This window comes from Anabas testudineus, chromosome 7 (genome assembly GCF_900324465.2).
Source record: "Anabas testudineus chromosome 7, fAnaTes1.2, whole genome shotgun sequence".
Classification (NCBI taxonomy): Eukaryota; Metazoa; Chordata; class Actinopteri; order Anabantiformes; family Anabantidae; genus Anabas; species Anabas testudineus.
Genome location: NC_046616.1, coordinates 2666286 through 2686091, shown reverse-complemented (window position 1 = coordinate 2686091; position 19806 = coordinate 2666286). Strand labels below are relative to the sequence as shown.

At 45.1% G+C, this 19806-nt stretch overlaps 1 protein-coding gene across 1 annotated transcript in view; it reads left to right on the top strand.

The window, feature by feature from the left end:
* The first annotated feature begins 215 nt into the window (after nucleotides 1-215).
* skia (v-ski avian sarcoma viral oncogene homolog a) overlaps nucleotides 216-19806 on the top strand; it is a 62837-nt gene continuing 43246 nt past the window's right edge. The window contains exon 1 of the mRNA XM_026367846.1: nucleotides 216-1552. Coding sequence (XP_026223631.1) covers nucleotides 647-1552 — 906 coding nt within the window. The 5' untranslated portion in view covers nucleotides 216-646. The remainder of the gene's footprint in view (nucleotides 1553-19806) is intronic.

The window sequence follows — 19806 nt, the reverse complement described above, 5'->3', positions numbered from 1 at the left end:
GCAGGCCAGTGGAGGTGGAGGGGGGGGGGGGGGTGACGGCTTGTTCCTGGAAGAGCCCGGCCTGCCTGCAGAGTCACTCACATTCCTGGCCGGGATTCAATGACTGAGCCAGACACACAAACACCGAGGGAGGGGGCGCAGAGAGAGAGAGAGACGGGGAGAGAGAGAGAGAGAGGGGGGGGGGCAGCGTGAGCAGGCTGGCTCTCAGACTTCTCATCTCTGCACAGTCAGAGTGAACTGCGGGGGCAGACGGAGCGGAGCTGCGGTCCTCGACAGCGGAAAGAACCTCAAATAAGGATTCGATCGACTCTCACCCCCCCCCGGTTGCTTCAGTGTCGCCCGGTTCGTTCTGGACTTCGACGACCGGAACTTTTCTCCCGTGCGGACTCTTGGAGAGCGGCTCCTTCAGGCATGGACAGTCGGCGAGCCGCTGCAGGGAGCGACCGGCCGGAGCTCACTCACTAGTCTCGGGGAGCCGCCTGCGAACTCGCCGTGTGGGACTTTTCACTGGATGTTTGATGAAGCGCTTCGACGTCTCGCTCAGTTCTGGGACCCCGTGGATTTACCAGCTTCACGCACGGAGACTTCCTTGTGATTCCCGGTCGACGACGCGAAGGATTTACGCTTCTAAAGTTGCAGGAAAAACATGGAGACTCTAAGTCGGCAGAGCTTCCAACCTCATCCGGGACTGCAACAAACTCTGAAGCAGTTTCACCTCAGCTCTATGAGCTCTCTGGGCGGACCGGCCGCTTTCTCTGCCCGTTGGCAACATGAGCTCCTCTTCAAGAAGGACGGGAAGGAGCCCGAGCCGGTTCTACAGCATCTGCCGCAGCCGGTGATGCCGGGCCCGCTGTTCATCCCGTCCGACCGCTCCACGGAGAGGTGCGAGACGGTGCTGGAGGGGGAGACCATCTCGTGCTTCGTGGTCGGCGGGGAGAAGCGCCTGTGCCTGCCGCAGATCCTCAACACGGTTCTGCGGGACTTCACCCTGCAGCAGATCAACTCGGTGTGCGACGAGCTGCACATCTACTGCTCCCGGTGCACGGCGGACCAGCTGGAGATCCTCAAAGTCATGGGGATCCTGCCCTTCTCGGCGCCGTCCTGCGGCCTCATCACCAAGACCGACGCCGAGCGGCTGTGCAACGCCCTGATCTACGGAGGCGCCTACCCGCCGCGCTGCAAGAAGGAGCTGAGCGGAGGCACGCTGGAGCTGGAGCTCACCGAGAGGAGCTTCAAAGTCTACCACGAGTGCTTCGGCAAGTGCAAGGGCTTGTTCGTGCCGGAGCTGTACAGCAGCCCCAACGCAGCGTGCATCCAGTGCATGGACTGCAGACTCATGTACCCGACCCACAAGTTCGTGGTGCACAGCCACAAGGCGCAGGAGAACAGGACTTGCCACTGGGGCTTCGACTCGGCCAACTGGAGGGCGTACATCCTCCTGGGCCAGGATTACACGGGGAAAGAGGAGAAAGCCCGTCTGGAGCAGCTCCTGGACGAGATCAAGGAGAAATTCGACTTCGCCAACAAGTACAAGAGGAAAGCATCATCCAGGGTGAGTCGGTCTCTGCTGCAGCCTCAGCTCTCTTCTACTTTTTGACTTCAGCCTCAGTTTGTGCAGTGACTTATTAGAACCGCTCATCCCTCATGTTGTGTTCAGGTGCATCACAGCCTCAGAGATAACTTTAAAATAAAATCCCACCTACAGCAGCAGCAGCAGCTCCATGCAGCAGTCTGACCTCCTACATGGACTTTAAAGGTGTCCCAGCACTGACCACTAGACAGAATACATATAGCAGAGTTCCAAAATTCATCTGCACCTAAATCCGATGTGGATGCCTGTAGGGGGGGTCACAGAGCCCCTCCTGTTGAGAAACCACTCACTATTTGGTCATCATTGCCAGATTGTTACTAATTGGACCTCATCCAGCAGTGACAACAAAACGCCTCTGGTGGCAATAAAACCATTATTTGCTTGTGAAACACCTCTCAGCCCCACTTTTATTGGTCTGCACTGTAAATACAATCTCATTTACCAACAAATGCCTCAGTGGGCAGTAAACAGCAGTTAGGGGGTGTATGTAGATTAAACACATTCAGATGTAACCGAGGAAATAATTCTTCCCTACTTCAGATTAAATGGAATTTCCTTTTTCCTTCCACACACACACACACACACACACTCTCTTATGTGTCATTTTAAATGTACACCGTGTTCGTCTGGCTTCCTGTGGTTTAATCAGCTCTGTTATCAGTCCTGTAGACTTTTCTTTTTTTTCTCCGAGGTTTTATCCTCATCATCTGTTTCTCCTTTGACTTGCGATAGCTGTGACTTACAACATTCATGCATGTTTGGCTCGGCATGTTTCCTGTGGTGTTTGCGAGCACATACTTTTAACCATATGAAGTCGTTTAGACGCTGAATCTGTTTTCATGGTTCCCCCCCCAGCTTTGCTTTTTTGGTCTGACAGTAAAGCTGTATGAAGGGATTATAATCTGTGCAGGCAGGAGTTTACAGAGAGGGTAGTTGGGTGGTAGACTGATTAAAAAGAATCCCACCCCCACTTCACTTCTAGAAAAAAAAGGCCAGTGCGGCCATTTGCATGAACTGTTACACATGAATGGAGCTGATGAAGCAGGGTTTAGAAGTATTGTGGTGGAAACATAATATGATCCCAACAAAGGAGAGCATTCAGCAAACATTGGACCCATCCCCCTCAAAACATCCACCTACCCCAGGCCAACCACCCACCTCACCTCTAAACGCTCATGCGACCCCTCTGACTTACTTTTTAGTCTGTTCTGATTGAAACCAGACTGGACCTCTGAGGGCAGCACACTTGTTGAGGAGGCACAGAAAGCAACTGCAGAAGTGTTTACAAGCAACTTCTCCCCAGTCCTCCTCTGAGGCTTCTTTCAGAGGAATCGGACAAAGACGGAGAAATCGGGGAGACCCTTGAAGTCCTGGAGAGTGCCAAAGTCCTGCCATGCATGGTGAATACCCACTCTTGGCACACACTTTCATTCAGACTCGAGTGGGCACACCTCAAGGACCCCTACTTTCAGGGGCCTCTTCTATTTTTATAAGTGCCGACGGGGCACCAGAGTGTTAAGCCCACGGCTCATTTGAGCTTCTACCCTGCTTTTTAATTCGACTCCTCCTCCTTTTTTTCCTCAAGTACCCTGTTTCAACAAACGCTAATGAGCGAATACATGCTGTGTAGGAGTTGCGGAATATTTCTAGACTTATGGCAACATAGCTCCACTTTGTCAGCACATTTCAGCAGAGCCGAGGCGCTTTGAAAGTGTTCTTGGAGGAGGTGAGGCAAAGTGCTAGACGGAGCAGCGCTGCCTTCTACCTTTCAGCACATGAGAAAATGCCATCATCTCTGTGCTGTCAGCCAAGGAACTGGGCGTCTCTGTGAATATTAATGAGGGTGTTACAAAAGTGTTAGCAGCAGTCTCGCATACAGACAGACACAGGAAGTGATATTGCCGCACTTCCCTCCTTGCAGACTCTCTTTTGAGAGCTTCCCTCTGAGACACACACATGCGTACGTCTGAATCACAGACAGCTTTTCACTTTCTGCAGAACGACTGCATTTGTAAAAGAAGCGTGAGTTTGCAGTAAAACTTAATTCTCTGTTCGTATCTTGGAGGATGTGAGCCACAGCAGTCGTTTGCTGCAGAAATGAGCAAATGCACTGAAGTATTGAATTGTTTAGGTTGGTTTATGTGCTGGGTGTGGAGAGCTTCTTACAGTTGCTCATGCCAGCCCTTGGCTGTAAGTCTTTTGGTTTCTGGCTGGTACACATGTGGGTGGCACATGTAATCAGTGGCTTTCCGCATCAGGATGTTTAGATAAGGATTGCGGCTGCAGATTTAGTATGTTGCTAACTTTATAATTCACTCTCAAGATGATGTGATTTCTGCACAGACCGTCTGTTTAAAGGAGATATGAGAGACAGAATTGGGGGCAGAGGGTGGAGGGGGCATTTGCTGTCGAGCCAGCTCAAGCTTGACTCACGCTTGGTTCAAAACCAGCAAAAATATGTCAGACGGTGGCAACGATCCTATAAGTCTGTGTCCAAGTTTTCAACAGCTACTATAGTTTTGGAAATGACTCAGAATAGATTTGTTGACGTTGTTAAATTGGGTAAGGCGTTTTTTTTTAATCTTTATCAGATGAATGCTCATGAGAAGCAGACAGACAGTGAGTCTGTGCTTACATTCCTGACCTGCCACTACTTCAGAGAGGTGGAGATGTTTTGCTCAATCTTATACAGTATGAAAACACTCATGACTGGGCTTGAATGGAACCAGCCACCATGCACGTCTGTCCTTATAGTCCAACAATGAAAACAGTAAGGAAAGCCCAGACTCCCCGTTAGTGGTTAATTTTCATTTGGATGTGGTGGGAAGTGATTTATTTAGAGAACGATGTGAGTGAAGAATGCAAAGAGAACAATAAAGCCGGGATGAAGACATTTTCTATTTACGCTCCACATATGCTGTGTTACTGTGCTGACACCCAGCACATTCCTGCAGCTGCTTTATCCTGTGTCTCATTGTAAAAAACATGCTGACTGACTGTTATAACACTGGACCGTGACGGCCTGAAACGTTAGAAGGAAACTGAATTTTTGTCATTTCATATCTGGTCGTACGGCCTTGCACTCACATATTTTGGTCTCTAATAGCAGGAGCTAAAAGTTCAGCTTTTACTTCCACAACATTCCTCCCCCACCCTTAAGAAGCCCTCACTGCTGCTCGGGATATCTGGCCTCCAGCTGAAGGGGTTGCTTGTTTCAGGAGGGAGGTGGGGCACTGGTGGTGCTGGGGGCTCAGAGGAAGTGAACTCCCCAAGGGAATATAGGCCCACGTCCTGTTTCATATGCAAGGCGCAGTGTTGGCTAAGCCTGCTGACAGCCAGCCATGTCCACACAGTGGACAGGACAACAGCTGGTAGCTGTGCATTTAAATGGCAGCTGAGAGAATATTTTAATTCTATTTTTATGGATGTTTGGCAAAACGTGACATTTGCAAAAGTTTTGCACAGAGCTTCATTGTTTCCTGATTGCGTGGGTGCTTTAGAGTCAGTGCTGCATTTTCTGTTTGGATGTTCTTTTGTCTGTCAAATAGTAGAATATACAGTTGGTATTTAGAGCTTTGAGTCATATAGCCGGCTCAGGCTGCCTGTCAGTTAAAGGATAACAGGACATGTTACTGAAGGAATGATCAATGCCATATTGACATTCATGTGTCTTTACGTCAAGTGTGAGTGGAGACTCCATCACTTCTCCAGCTCATTTAAACCAGAGCGACAGACCGACACACATTTTCATCTGAAGTGAACAAATATACATTTGGGGTCGATCTGTTGCTGCATTCAGAGAAAAACCGTTCTTCACAAACTAGGGCACCTTTTTAATTATTTTGAATGTAATTTACAAATGAAAGTCAATTAAATCGACGGTGTTTAGCAGTTGAGTTTATGTGCTGAAACGTTTCCTAATTGCTTTCCACATATGCTGCCACTTTTTCGAAATGCTTTCATTTTTTTCCCCCCATTACAAGAAATAATATTTTGCTCTTTTCTTCCTCTTTGGAAAAAAACTTGTAGTGAATAGCGACTGTTCTCTGTATGTGTGATGAAAAACCCGAAAGGTCTTGATGTGCCTTAAAACATCTGTCGTGGCCTGTGTTTCCACCACAACCAAAAGCACTACAACGCATGAGCAGGGCAGAGCGAGTAGCAGAGCATCGCAGGTATTCTAAAGCTTGTTGTGTTGGAAAATTTTTCAAATGGCTGGCATTGAGGTAGAAGCGGAAAATGAATTAAGTGCAGTGATTCTTTTCATGCAGCATGTCTCTCTGCCAGAAGCTGTTTATTTCCAAGCCTTTAAAATTCTGCGAACAAAGGGGATTTTCCTTGTTGCTACTTTATTGTATGCAAGGTATAAAAGCTTAAAGAAAACAGTGTGTGTTGTAGGAGTCTGACCTTACAGTCACTTGACAGGCCAAGCCGTGACCAGCTTGTGTGTTTATTTCAGTATTTAGTATGTGCTAATCTTATGTGCTTTCATAATGTAAAACCTTAAGTTTTCTATATAAACCAATGTTGTGAAATGTTTTAAACTGTGCAGGGAGGGTTTCTTTCAGACCCCTGTAATTAACACCCAGTATCGAAACTCAGTATTTCCCTGTTGTTTTTGGTTTTTGGTGATGACCAAGTGTGTCTGCAGAATAGAGTATTAAGAACCGCCAAGTAGCATTTAGTATAATAATAAAAATAATAATAAAACCAATTCAGCCGGTTCTGACCTGAAAATCTGTTCTACTGAAAGTTAGAGATTAAAGTTCGGATGCATTAACAAACTAAACTTTATTAACCAGTTCTTAATTTAGATGACATTGCAGACTTATAGTGGTTTCAAACCTCTTACCCAACACATTTTTGTCAGACTTCAACATCAGACGTTGCAGCCATTGCTGACAAATAGTCTCTTTCTGGGGCAACAAGAATTTTAAGACCTCCTTGCCAACTGTTGTGTCCACCACCCCATCTGCCAGAACCTTACCCCGTCTCCTTTGTCCACGAGGCTTTTCCATCCAATATAATGTAATAAATGGACAGAGCGGCCAACTGAGTGCTGCAGAACCTAGACAGGAACGCTGGAACAGTTAAATAAATAACTAACAAACTTACCTGGCTGGAGCTGGTTAACTGAAAGAAGATGGGGGGGAGCAGGAGCTACTGTCACCATTCCTGGTTGACACTTAACTAGATGACTGTCAAAGTGAAACACGCAACCATCAGAGCAAATGCATGCTTGGCTCCATGCCAAGAGCATGAAATTCACGTAAGAATATTCATAGCCTTCCGATAAAGTGTGAAAATAACAAGCACGCTCAGCTTATATGGGCTGTTCCTAAGTCTTTAAAAGACCTTGAATGGGTCTCATTGGGATTATTGTGAGAGCGGCACGGAAGGAAAAACCCACTGACCTCCTCCAGGTGTTGCGTGGAAAAGAAGCTCCTCCTCGGTCAGATGGTGAAACTGGAAGTCAGGCTTGGTCGTTGGCTTGTGGATGACGCTGTAATTTTTTGTGGCCATTCAATATTGATGGTAGGTGACTGTAGGCAGTGAGCCCGAGTGTTTTTATTTAATGAGATGGTTTTTGAAATATTCATCAACACACATGGGCGCTGTAAGCCCAGCTGTTGCCTTAACTACACTTAACACCACCCTCTAACCTTTCACATCCTTTAACTTGTCCTGCAGCTTCTTTAGCGGGGATCAATCCCTGATGCTCAGACGTGGAGATCAGACTCGAGCTGTATTAGCATTTTTTGTATCTGGCAAATAGCTGAAAGCTTCAAGCTACATAAAGACTTTTACAATTGGTCCAAATTGGGAAGTTTAACTTGATTTGGTGACCAAGTTGGTTAAGTCCTAGCCTTGCGTCCCATCTGCACGTCACAGCTGTTCTCAGTTGGTGAGGTTGGAATGTGCATTTGGAAGGAGCAGCTCCTCCACCATGTGTATATGGATTGAACGCATGATAAACGTCCATGTGATATCTAAGTGCAGTGCTGTTATCTATTTGTTTTGACGTGGAGGCTTGGATTTGCACTATGACAGAGCTAAAGTGAGCTCTCAGATATTTTCCCACGTGTATATGAAGTGTTGAGAGGGATCATATCTGGAGAAAGGAATCATAACCATGTAGAATGTGTATTGCTTAAAGTACCAGTGATTGTTTTGTCTCGCTGTCTTTTTTAATCTACTGTCAGCACTTGTGGCTTTGTGATTAATGGGAACAGAGCTGTAGATTTAATAAGTGAGAATTAAAGGAAAATCACTGCCAGTGTGGCTTTTTTTGGGGGGTTTACTTGTGCTGCGTCAGCCCAGGAGAACCCTTTGTATGTGACAGCAGTGTCGGCCTCTGAAGTTGCCCCACCCCCTCATCTATTTTTCCCTGTGCACCTATATGTTTGGAATAGCAGCCAGCACCACATGACCTTTCCCTCCCCAAATAAAGAGGTGACCCACCTCACCCCTTGCCTCTTTTTTTAAGCATGGCCAATCGGGTGCAGCTGAGCAACTCCCTCAGGCCGCAGTGTGTGTGATATGGCTGCATCATGTAATGACATTAATGCACTTTGTGATGAGAGGTGCTCTCAGGTGAGTTTGTGAACCTGTTATTTCCAAAAATGTGCACTTGACACAGGGAAAATTTGAAAAGCAGCACAATCCTCCGTCATGTTTGGTGTGTGCTTGTGCGTGGGGCTGGTTGACTGTATGGTCTGCAGTTGTGCGTGCTTGTTCTGTGCCTGGATCAGCTGTAGGAGCTGTAGGAGGAGATTAGCATGAGCTCACTGCCTACTCATTTCCATCCCCATCTGCCTGTCTCCCACGGTGATGCTCCCCACCATCCCCACCCCCAACCACACACTCGCTCTACAGTCTACACACAGACACGAGCACAGACATCCACACAACACCCAGATCCCACCCCCGCAATGTCTCCTGAGTCTTATAATGAATACTCAAGCAGACAGAATCGCGTGCAAATGCACACACGTGCACACACACATACACAGACTTGTCAGATGCACTGGCAGTGTGTAACACAACATCCACCAGGCATGGCCTAGAATATCCTCCCATGGTGTCACTGTAGAGCAAGTGGTCTGTCCCAGACTGTTGGAACAACAATCCACCGGTGGACAGCTTCCTCCTCAGTCTCTTTAATCGTATCAAAGTTTGGGAAGGACAGGTAGAGTCAGAGAAGGAAGATACAGCAAGCTAATAATAAGCTGTGCTAATCTTATTTCTGATTAAACTGGCATGATTCCTCCTCCGAGGAAGCTGCCAAGTCAACTCAGCAGCTTTGCAAAATCTCTGTCAAGTGGATGGGATGGTAATAATGGTGAGAGATGGATTTTTATGTTAGAGAAGCTGTGCCGCAGAGCTTCATTTAACACAAAGGAAACACTTAAAAAATGTATGTTCTTTGTTATTTATCCTAGTTTTGCTTTGGGAACTTGTTTCCCGGTCACATTACTGCAAAATAATGCAGCAATTCAGCAGAGTTACAGCGCTGTGCATGATCTCCAAGGCTAAAACAAAAGGATTAACATGAGCCAACACTGGCCTGCTCTCTTTTTACCATCTGGCTTCTCTTCACTGTCATGATGTCAAGGAAATTCAGAGCCAATACCAACCAAGTTAATATCTAGGCAGGTAAATATCTACTTTTATTTTGTTCAGCCATCATGGTAAGTTGTTTGATACAGTATACAGAGAGTAGGAAAGTGATTTAAGCTGTGATTTCTGTCATCATGGAGGCAGGCTGGGTTCAGGGAACAGGGAATCCTCCTTGTTGTGCTTTTTTTTTTTTGTATTTACTTATCAGAGGATGGGGGTTCGAGTGGGGGTTGCACTGGCTTGGCCTCAGCCATGTGGAAGGGCAGCTCCCAGGAGCTCTGTGAGGTATTGTAGTGAGAGTATAGGGTGGTGGTGGTGTTTCTGAGGGTGTGTGTGTGTGTGTGGTGGGGGGGGGTTGCTGGCCGCTGGCTAGCCTTTGTCACCTCTTTTGTGCTGGGTATCAGCTGTGGATCTGTGATTGAGGGACAGATAAAGGTGATAATGCAACCCCACCCCCTCCCACTGTTGGATGATCAGTGCTCCCAAAGAGCCTGAGTCATGGACTAGGGCCTGATTGCTTGACCCCCACCCCCTGCCATCCTCTGTCCTCCCTCTTGAGGCTGTTAGATGCGTTTCCTGGAAGTGTCATTGCTGCTTCTGTCCAACACAATCGAAGAAGCGAGGTAGCCAGCACGTACTAACAGTCTCTAATGGGAATACTGGATATGTTTGTACATCTTACCTTTGCTGGTATCAAACTAATTAGATCAACACAGTAATGATGCATTTCATCCTTAGTTTGTTTGGCATTTGTACAACTTGTACAGAACCTTCTCTTGAATTAAAAATTTAAATCACAACTAAATGTTTTAAGATTTTAAGTCCAACACTGACTATTCACTCTCCACCCACATGTGGGCTCTAAGGCCATCAAGGTAACTTGGTGAAGTACATTTTCGCTCCAAAATAAATAGAGAATGAGAATAGTTATTGTTTACTCCTTACTTCAGTTTCACACCTGAGGGAGTATTTTTAGATGTAAGAGTCTTAAAGAATTCACGTCACATCAAAACTAAATACTTTTGAGAGGAATTCACCAGATGCTGCTGCATGCAGGGCATTTTCTCCACAGACTTTTGCTGCATTTACTTTTGTAGAACAAAGTCATGAATGAGCCATTGACTCAGTGCAGACTTGTGCATGTCTTCTCGGAAAAGGTGATTCTTCCTGGCAGTCAACAAACACTCTGAGCTTTGCTTTTGTTTAGTCTGCAGTGACTCATAGTTACGTCTAGCTGCTCTTAGTTATGCTAAGGCACGAAGGGTTAATTTTAAACTGGATTAATCAGGAGGTGGATTGAACAGCCCTATTGATCCAACAACGCAACTTTGTCCTGAACTTTGACTGACCATTATAACCTCTCTGTGTTTATCTGTTTGCCATTTATAGCAAGTGCCGTGAGGCCAGGTGTGCCACAGTCAAAAAATACAACTCAAAGAGGATTTGGTGTTAGTGGAGAGAGTGTAACATAGGACGTTTGCAGGGTGAGATCATTGGATTTGAAGTGGAACTCCTCGGTGAAGGGCAAGTTTAGGCTGGTTCTGGTGTAGACTGAGGAGCGGGGTTAAACCCAGCTGGGGGAGAGCAGAATTAGAAAGCTTTCATTTAGGCTGCCTGGGCAGAAACAGAAAAAGTCAGTGAACTGCAGCCACACCTCAGCTACAGCTTGTCAGGAAGTCGAGGTGGAAGGTGTGTGTGTGTCTGTGTGTGTGTCTGTCTTAGCAGAGACAGTGAAGGGGTAGGGCTCAGTAAGCTCAGTTTACGCCTCAGGAATGAAGTGTTGGAAACAAAGGCTTATAACGTGGTTAACATCCTTCCTATAGCCTGGCCGCTCTGTTCCTCCCCTCCAAGTCACCAATCTCCTGAATTAATCCATCTCAGCCGCACTTTGGCAAATGAAGCAGCCATGCAGATGCTAAATAAAACAATATGTTGAAAGGGGATCCCTTCTTCTGGCACGAACGCCTGCTTCTCAGGTTCAGGAACCCTCCACCAGGCCCAACCCCCCCGTCCCCACCCACTCAAGCCATTGATTTCATATCTCACACCCTTCCCCCACCGTCCACACTATTTATTTTTTATGACACTCACACACACATTTGAACACATTTCTGCACATGCACACAGCTACACAGGCATTCTCTCTCTATACACACCCAGACACACACACACACACACACACGTGCACATACACTCATTCTACTCCTACAGAGCAGACAATAGACCTCTTGAAGCCCTTGGCATATAATTAATGTAATTGTAGATCTCTAAGACAAGGTAATGTGTGGAGTGTGTAACTGCCTCCAATCCACAGCGAGCACAAAGACGTTATTCTGAGCAACTTCCTTCAAAGAAATGCTGAGCCAATGATATCTCGACTAGTAAGACATCTGTGTATAAAGCCTAACGCCATTTTATATATGTCTGCTGTCAGTGTGTGTGTGGGGGGGTGCAGACAAACTGACTTATCCCATCTGACCTCTAGCCTTCTCACTAGGCTCATCTGTCTGCCCTGTTTAATTATCTTCTCACACACACACACACACACACACACACACACACACAAAGGTCAGGGCTGCAGCTGAACCTTTCCACGCCACCTCCACTCCCACTCCATTTCCCCTCCCTCGATTTGCTCTCTCCAGGCATGGCTACCGGAGGCCTGCGTGGCGTTGCAGAGGATTAAAGGCAGAGTTCACACAGTCATTAGGCTTCCATTTTTTAATACAGTGCTGCATTAGTAGTTAGTAGTAGACATGTTCTATTTTCAAGCACCATGAGACAACGACTTACAATCCAGGAAGTCTGAGGACACACAAACACAAAAGTGGCTCTTTAAAAGTCTCAGACAGGATTTCACAGTCCTTGAAATGTATGCAGTGGTAACTGTCGAGGTACAAAGTATTTTGCATGCAGAATAAAAGTCTTTCTAAACATGGCCTAAGCCAGACGTGAGTGAGTGAGTGAGTGTGTGAGTGAGTGAGTGAGTGGGGGGGGTGTTATCACATTTTTCCCACCACATCACAACAACGATGCTGCCTTCTGCAAAGGACTACTGACTCGGACTGAGACTCCTTCCAGCCTCTGTCCTACAGGATGAAGTCCAGATATCTATTTTGTTATGATTAATACTGAGTGTTTGTTTGTACTGAGAGTGAACTGAACCTTGTTCTCTGGGGTACATTGCTTGCCATGACATCTCTCTCTTTGACTGCTATTTGAGTGTGAAACAATATTGATTTCCTGATACGTTAGCTGTCAATGCACTGATTTAAGCCAACTTGTGGCCTGTGCACAGGAAATCACAGGCTTTTCTTTTTCAAGATTGGCAATTAAGTCAGGTTATTTTCCTTCAACAGAGGCAAACATGAAGCTCACTTCATGTGTCTTTAAAATACAAATACTATCTGGATCAAGTAATTGGTTTGAGCACCAACATGCTAGAAACTTCTCATCTGATTTGTTTGTGATGTAGCCAGAGTAGCTACTATCATCTGCATCACATTTGACTGAAACCAACATTTCTGGGCACACTATAACATAGTTTCCACAGATATGGGAACGTTTTTCAGAAGCAAAAATATTTGTGGTCCATGGATAGTACGAGAAATCTCCCAAGCACAGTTGATGAAAGCTGATTGGGATACTGGGAAAATCTTGGACATGGTTTTGGAGATCATAATAAAATACCTGGCACATCCAGCTGGCGGTAAGGCAAGTGTAAATGTGTATTTTTCTATCTTTTAGAAGTGGTAACATTTCTTATAGATATAATCAAATGTGAGTTGGAAGGTTAGATCCAATCACAAGTGGTCAGCCGAGATAGATTTGCTTTTTAAACCAGGTTGAGGTATGTGCTGCGGTCCCTTTTATCTAGACTCAGACATTATCTGCATATATCATGGTACAAGACACCAGGTCTGAGATAGGCGAGAACGTTGTGGGTTTGCTTGATTTTCCACAGAACATAGTTTGTATTCTGACAAGAAGCCGAGACGGGAGGCAGTGTTTAGTCTCAGCCCAAGGACAGAGCCAGAGTTGTTATGTCTCACTGTCTTGTCGCTCTCTTTCTCTCGCTCTCTCTCAGCCTTTCATGTTTTCTTGAACTGGCTTCTTCCCCTTTGTGAAACCCCTTCCTCCACTTCACCAGACCCCAGACACATCTCTCTGCCTCCACAGTCACCGGTGAAGCCGTCCAGTGCTGTGAAACATCAGATTCCACTTCCTGCAGTTATCAATACATCTCAGCTCCAGAAGACACACAACCACAGCTGAGAATGCACAGGCACACATGCTCTTTAGTTCTCCCTTTCTCTTTCACACACCATGATTTTTATACCAAATAATTTTCAATAGAAGGGTCAACTTTTTTTTCTAAGCCTTAAAGTGAAGGTAAATGGTTGTAAGGCCTAGATGTCCTTCAGATTATCCAACGAAGAGCTGCCAGCTTTTAGTACCCAGATAACCCAAATGAATGGTGACGAGTCAGTCCCTTACCAATTTTAAACAAATGGCAGACATTGGAGAAACATGTTTTCAAAAAAGCCTCTTTACTTCTCAACAAGCACAGTAGCACAGTGGGCTTTAGCGGTCTTTGAGATGGTTCAAGGTGAACCTGAATGGACTTACACCTACCTTTACATTTATTAATTTCGTCCAAAGTGATGTACAAATGAGGTAAAATCCAAGCCACAGGACATCGAGAAGAAGCTTTTGAGAATAAGTGCTTCGACATTCAGTTCCATGTTCCACTTCATACAAGTGCTTAGCGCTTATGTGTGCGTTAAGTTACGTCTACACGCCTAGCAAATGGAGAAACAGCTAGAACGATCAAGAGAGAGTGTGCATATCAGGTAAGTACTCCTGGATAAGGCAGGTCTTCAAATGAATTTTGAAGACAGAGACTCATTCTGTTTACCAGTGTGGTAACTCATCCGACCACCAACAGACCACACAGAAGAAAAGCTTGGACTGATCCCTGCTTTGCAGTAATGGCCGGACGAGTCATAATTAATTTGAAGATTAAAGTGAACGTGCGTTATGTGTGAAAGCAAGCTTTAGTGAACTGAAATTAATGAGTGTTACAGTAGTTAAGGCCAGATATGACCAGTGCATGTATAAGCTCTTGAGTGGCATACTCAGATAGCTTCTAACCTTTTTAATGTGACATATTGCAAAGCTGCCGTACCACTGACTGACGTATGGAGCATGTTCAAAGAAGTTAGGTGGTCATTACTCTTAATTTTATGGTGCATTGAAGACCTGTCTGAGATTTGGAGCAGATAGGGTTGTTTGAGAGGAGTAGTAGAACATGGTATCATCAGCATAGAAATTATATAAAAAGCTGTCACTGGCCATTCGATAACCAGAAACAAAAAAAAGAAAGTTAATTTTACTGTAATATAATAATAGTTGAAATAATGAAATAATTACAATTAGGACCTCTGAATAAATAGTTAAATTTCCTTCTGAATAATACAGGAAAATCTCTTATTCTGCCCACCATCTGTACATTTCTCCTGCATGGTAGAGTCTCACACTGAACAGAAGAAGCAGATGAATTAAAGGAGGGATAGATGGATGGAGGGATGATAGATGCCTTGGCCTTTCCCCCTCCTTCCCAACAGCAGTAATGAAATGATAGATCCCTGATGTGGATGGGAGCAGAAGTGAAGGGATGACCTCACAGCCACCTAATCGCCGCGGAGGGACAAGCCGGCAGATAATGTGTCCATTAGCCTTCTCTCTGCCAGAGGGGAAACCAACCTGGCTGCGAGAGAGAGAGAGATGAGCCGGAGGACAGGAAACGACACCGAATTCTCTTTCGTCTCAGGCCACTGCTTTGACTGAACTCCTATTTACTCATTTGTTGGGCTGCTTTGGTTGCATCCGATCCCAGTTCTACTTCCTTTAGGGCTGGTGTTAGTGTGCAGGTTCTGGACTGAGGGGGTCAACTCATGATGTCATTATTTCACTTTGATCTTTAACGTCTGATCTACAATAAATTCATAACATAACAACTTAGAAGAGAAAACACTTCTTGCCAGTCAACATTTTAAAGTCAGCCCTTCCTCTAAAAACCTGTAAAAAGCCTTTATGACTCCGTATAGTCATCAGTACATCCGCCTCTGTGAGCCTTCATTTCTATGATTGTGTAAATGATTTATACTGGGGATCCTGTTGTTCCTTGTCTGGCCTGCAGTTCATCACTGAGGGTCAGAGAGGTTGCTCATACCAGAGTTTGCTCCTATTGAAGCTGCAGCCCCCTCTATCATGTGACCAGTGTGGGGTGACTGTCAGTGGACAACTGCCAGAAGCCCAGGGATAGCTCTTTTGTACAATATAAAAACCTAGTACATGCACACTAGTGCTGTGCACAGTGTCACATGTTCACCTGCTGCACTGGAATCCCTCCTACTTCCTTTTTTCTGAGTACAGCCAGGGTGAGCAGTGTGTCGGCTGTCAGCCACAACAACCTTGCAGACTGTCAGTCTGAACTTCTACCGCAGAGCCGTGGTAGGCAGCAACTTAGACTTCTGGTTTCGACACCGCACCAGCTTCCTGTGGCGCCTCCGCCCTACTGGCGGATGTGTCTTCAGCAGTCCTGATACAACAGTCCCAAATATCTACATTGTCTTCCAGAGTGATTCTATTAACAGGCTGAATCTAAGACATTTCACTGTTTGGTATCTATTTATATTGTTGCTGTATGTTTTATTCTCATTTGGACTGTGACTAAACTGCTCATTGTTCTGATTGCCTCCAGGAAAGTGCACAGAAAAATGCACTTGTTTGGGATTAAAGTGTGACTTTTGTATAACATGGATCAATTATTCTTAAGCAGAAGTCACTGGACTTCTAAAAAATCAGATAAGACAAGATACACTGACACTATCAGACAGGTTTAAAACAAATCCTGAGGTTAGCTCAACTTATTTGAAGGAAACAAAGGCCAAAGGTAAAATTTATCACCTCTGAAAACCGTGTAAATTGGCTCCAGAGTGAAGCCTTTCACTCTCTCTTTCTCCCTAAATCTCTCTTTCACTCGCTGAGCCTCTCCCAGAGTTCACCAGTGGAACAAAATGTCCGGCTCCAGAGTGGAAAGTGCCAGTATGTGCTGGCCAGGCGGTTCAGTTTTGAGGCTGCCCAGCACCCTGCACAGAACCAAAGGCCCTCTTTGTGCTCTGCCCTCACAAAGATATACCCCTAGCAATAATTAAAAAAAAAAAAAACACCTCCAAAAACAAAACCAACAGCAGTGCCCCGGCCAGGAGGCCCCGTCTGCAGGGTCCAAGTGGAGGAGCTGCCAAAATTTGGAGGTTACAAATAAAACTTAGTGAATAAGCCGGACCAAACAGAGGAAGGAAGTTTTCCATTTGAGCTGAAAAAGCCCCACGTGGTCGGCTTCCCCTCCTTTCTCTTCCTCATGTACTAAGCTGTGATTGCTGTCTTTACAAGCATTTAAAATTTAGTTGATATTTTTCCAACCAAAGTCCTAATTGCTTGTGATAATTTAGTGGAACTCTGAATGTCGTGTGAATTACAATACATTTGAAACTTCTCTATAAATCTGGTTTCTCCATTTTAAAAGTACTAGAAACTTTAGTGCTTTAATCATTTCTGTATTTTTGTTTTCACTTTATTGAGTTTTACATAGATTTACTAGTAGACCTGATCTATTGGTCATTTTAGAGGATTCATCTCTAATTATTGGTCCTGAGTTGAAGCAGAGACTTGGTTTCTTCTCATATGAATTTTCCAGGTAATCAAGCTCCAGACAAAACACACTTTAAAGCCAAGACGGTGGAATAGTGTTTTAAAAAAATAACAAACTCATGATTATCAGTGCTTCTGACAGTCTCTGTTAACCCCACTTTGACTGGTCTTTATTTGCTCTGCATATGTGTGTTTGTTGCCATACAGTGGTGCTCATGACCTTTGAGCCTCATCCTGAGACCTCAGCATCCGCCTGTGATAGTAAGATCACCGCTGGCAGCCACATGAATGTTGTTTTCTGCCCTTGATAATGCAGCCAACCACTGTGGTGCCCTGTATTCCACTATGAACTCTCATCTTTACAGCAGCAGAGATATGCTTCAGTTCCTGCTACACACCCACACACAGCGTGAGCCACCTAAATGTTGGCCGCCGGCTGCGTGCAGGGCGCGTCATACAAAGTCCAAATTCAGAGGCTCAACCTGAAGTTCAGCAGCCGCCAGTTCATTGTGCGTTTTGAGGGCGTGGGTCAGCGCCACAGGACCCGGCCAGCACCACGGAAATTTCTATTTCTGTCTTTGAGTTGGAAGGGGGAGCCGCAGACGGTCAGACACACCTGTGGCATACAGTAAGGGAGGGGGGGCGAGCGCTAATGGATTTACTTTATTGTGTGTTTCAAGGTGGCAGACGGTGTTCCTCTCTCCCGCCACCTTCCCTCAAAGTGGACGAAGCAGGAGCTCGAGCATTAAGCCAAGGCGGTCTTGTGTGAAAAAAAAAAAAAAAAGAAAAACTACCCTCCTTCTTCCTTTCATGCTTGGAAAGAGCTGCAGCATTAAGTGAGGGAGGCATCAGACTAGTGTGCACGTGTGTGTGTGTGTGTGGGTGTGTGTGTGAGTCTAATGCACTGTCTCCACACAGCACAGTACAGCACAGTGCTCTGGCTCTACATTATCCCAAATGCTGCTGCTGTGATTGGAGCGGTAATGTGGTTGCTAAGCAAATGCAGTCTTCCTGGACTAAATTGGAATGGGCAAGACTACTTCCTGGCTGGCTGGCTGGTGGGCTGGGCTTTGGTGCTGCTGCTGCTGCGTGCTAACATGACTCACACACAGAGACATACACGCACATGGTAGAGTTGTTTTACTGCTGCACCAGACTAATCTAAGAAAGTAGCTTTTATTCATTTATCTTGACATTTGTCCACTAGATAAATAAAATTTAAAAAAATATTTTCTCGATACATCTTTGACTAAATCAGCCCATCAGCCCTCATAGTTTTTGTTATTTTCTTATTTGACTTTCTAAAAATCTAGCGGTGAGACAAATTCCACCCACAGATTGTTGACTCTTTCAACAGTTTGTCAGCTCTGGGTGAGACGCTGATGACTAATAAGGACTTAAACAAACCGTAGAATAGTGGTGGGCTGCAGCAAAAGGCTGACACACCCTTTCTCAATTCAGTACAATCAGGGGTTTTTAGTCATCTGTCTCACATACATGTGATGGAACAGATACGTTTCTGGTGAAACTGCTCACGTTTTTTTTAAGGTGCATTCTGCATCATGCCTTTTCTAGACAAATTCAAGCTAAACGTGTGAAACAAATAAAGAAAAAAGTAACTATACAAGTTAGGTTAAAAACCTTCAGCAAACTTAGGTGTTTGTTATTTTCATCAGTGGGAGATTGTGTCATGTTGATGATTTTAGTCCAAAGCCACTACCTGTTCTCTGGTTGCCATTTAGTCCAGCAGTCACTGGCTCGTGTTTCACGTAAGGCAAGACGGCAGCTCAGGGTCAACTGTCTGTCAAAGTGTGAAGGAGAAGGGCTGAGGGGTCAGTGCTTGAATGTGGCTTTAATTAAAGCAGTAGCCAATTAGGTTACCGGGCAGCATGACACATTCTTGTCAAGAGACCTAAGAGCAACAAGGCCAGCAATTAGCCTGCCCAGAAGTCAAGAGGTGGTAATGCTGAGGCCCCGAAGGTGAGTGCAGCGATCCACTTTCAAACATGTTTGGGGTAGTAGTACTGTCTATATATGTGTATGTGTTTGTGCGTAAGAGCAGGGTGTCGTCTACTTTTAGCTTCACACTTCAAAGTGTCACATTTCCTCAACTTACTCCTAAGACATTCAGCTGCCCTGCATACTGAGAATGTCACAGTTTGTGTGAGGCGTTCAATGCAGAGTCGAAAACCCAAACCCGGCACTTTGTGGATGATTTGTCATTTTGTTTGCCAGTTCAGGCTCAGCAGAAACATCCAAGGAACAAAATCTCTCCTGGTGTAATGTGTAAAGTTAGCGGCAACAAATAGTGAAGCTCCAAACTGGCACAGCTCTTCTTACAACATCGAAACCAGAGGATTCTTCAGTGTAGGTTAGAGAAATGGATTTAAAAACAGAACATATTAAACTAATCAGTGAATTATAATAAGATCAAGTACTGAATCAAGCTTGGATTCTCCAGTTCTCCAGTGGGAATTTATCAATGTTTTATCAAAGCATTAATAACAAATAGATAATTTAATTCATAATGACATTTTGCCAACAATTTCAGGACAAGATTATCTTAGCAGAGCCTGCTAATGGCTAACCTTAACTTTGTTAAATATGCAAATATTCCTACAGCTGGAACGTCACCTAAATAAAAAACCCTCAAAAGACAAACAGCAGTCTCCAGATACTCGACACATTTTGATGCTATAATATTTAGACAGAGCACTAAAATAATTGAGGTTTGATACCCAGCCCGATTCCATCTTATCAGACAGTAAACTGTGTTAGAACGGTTCCTGACGGTGCCGTAGAACGCTGTACAACCCTGCTGCTGTATGGAACCCTTTTTGTTGAGAGTGTGTGTGCGAGGGAGGCCTCATGTGGGCCTG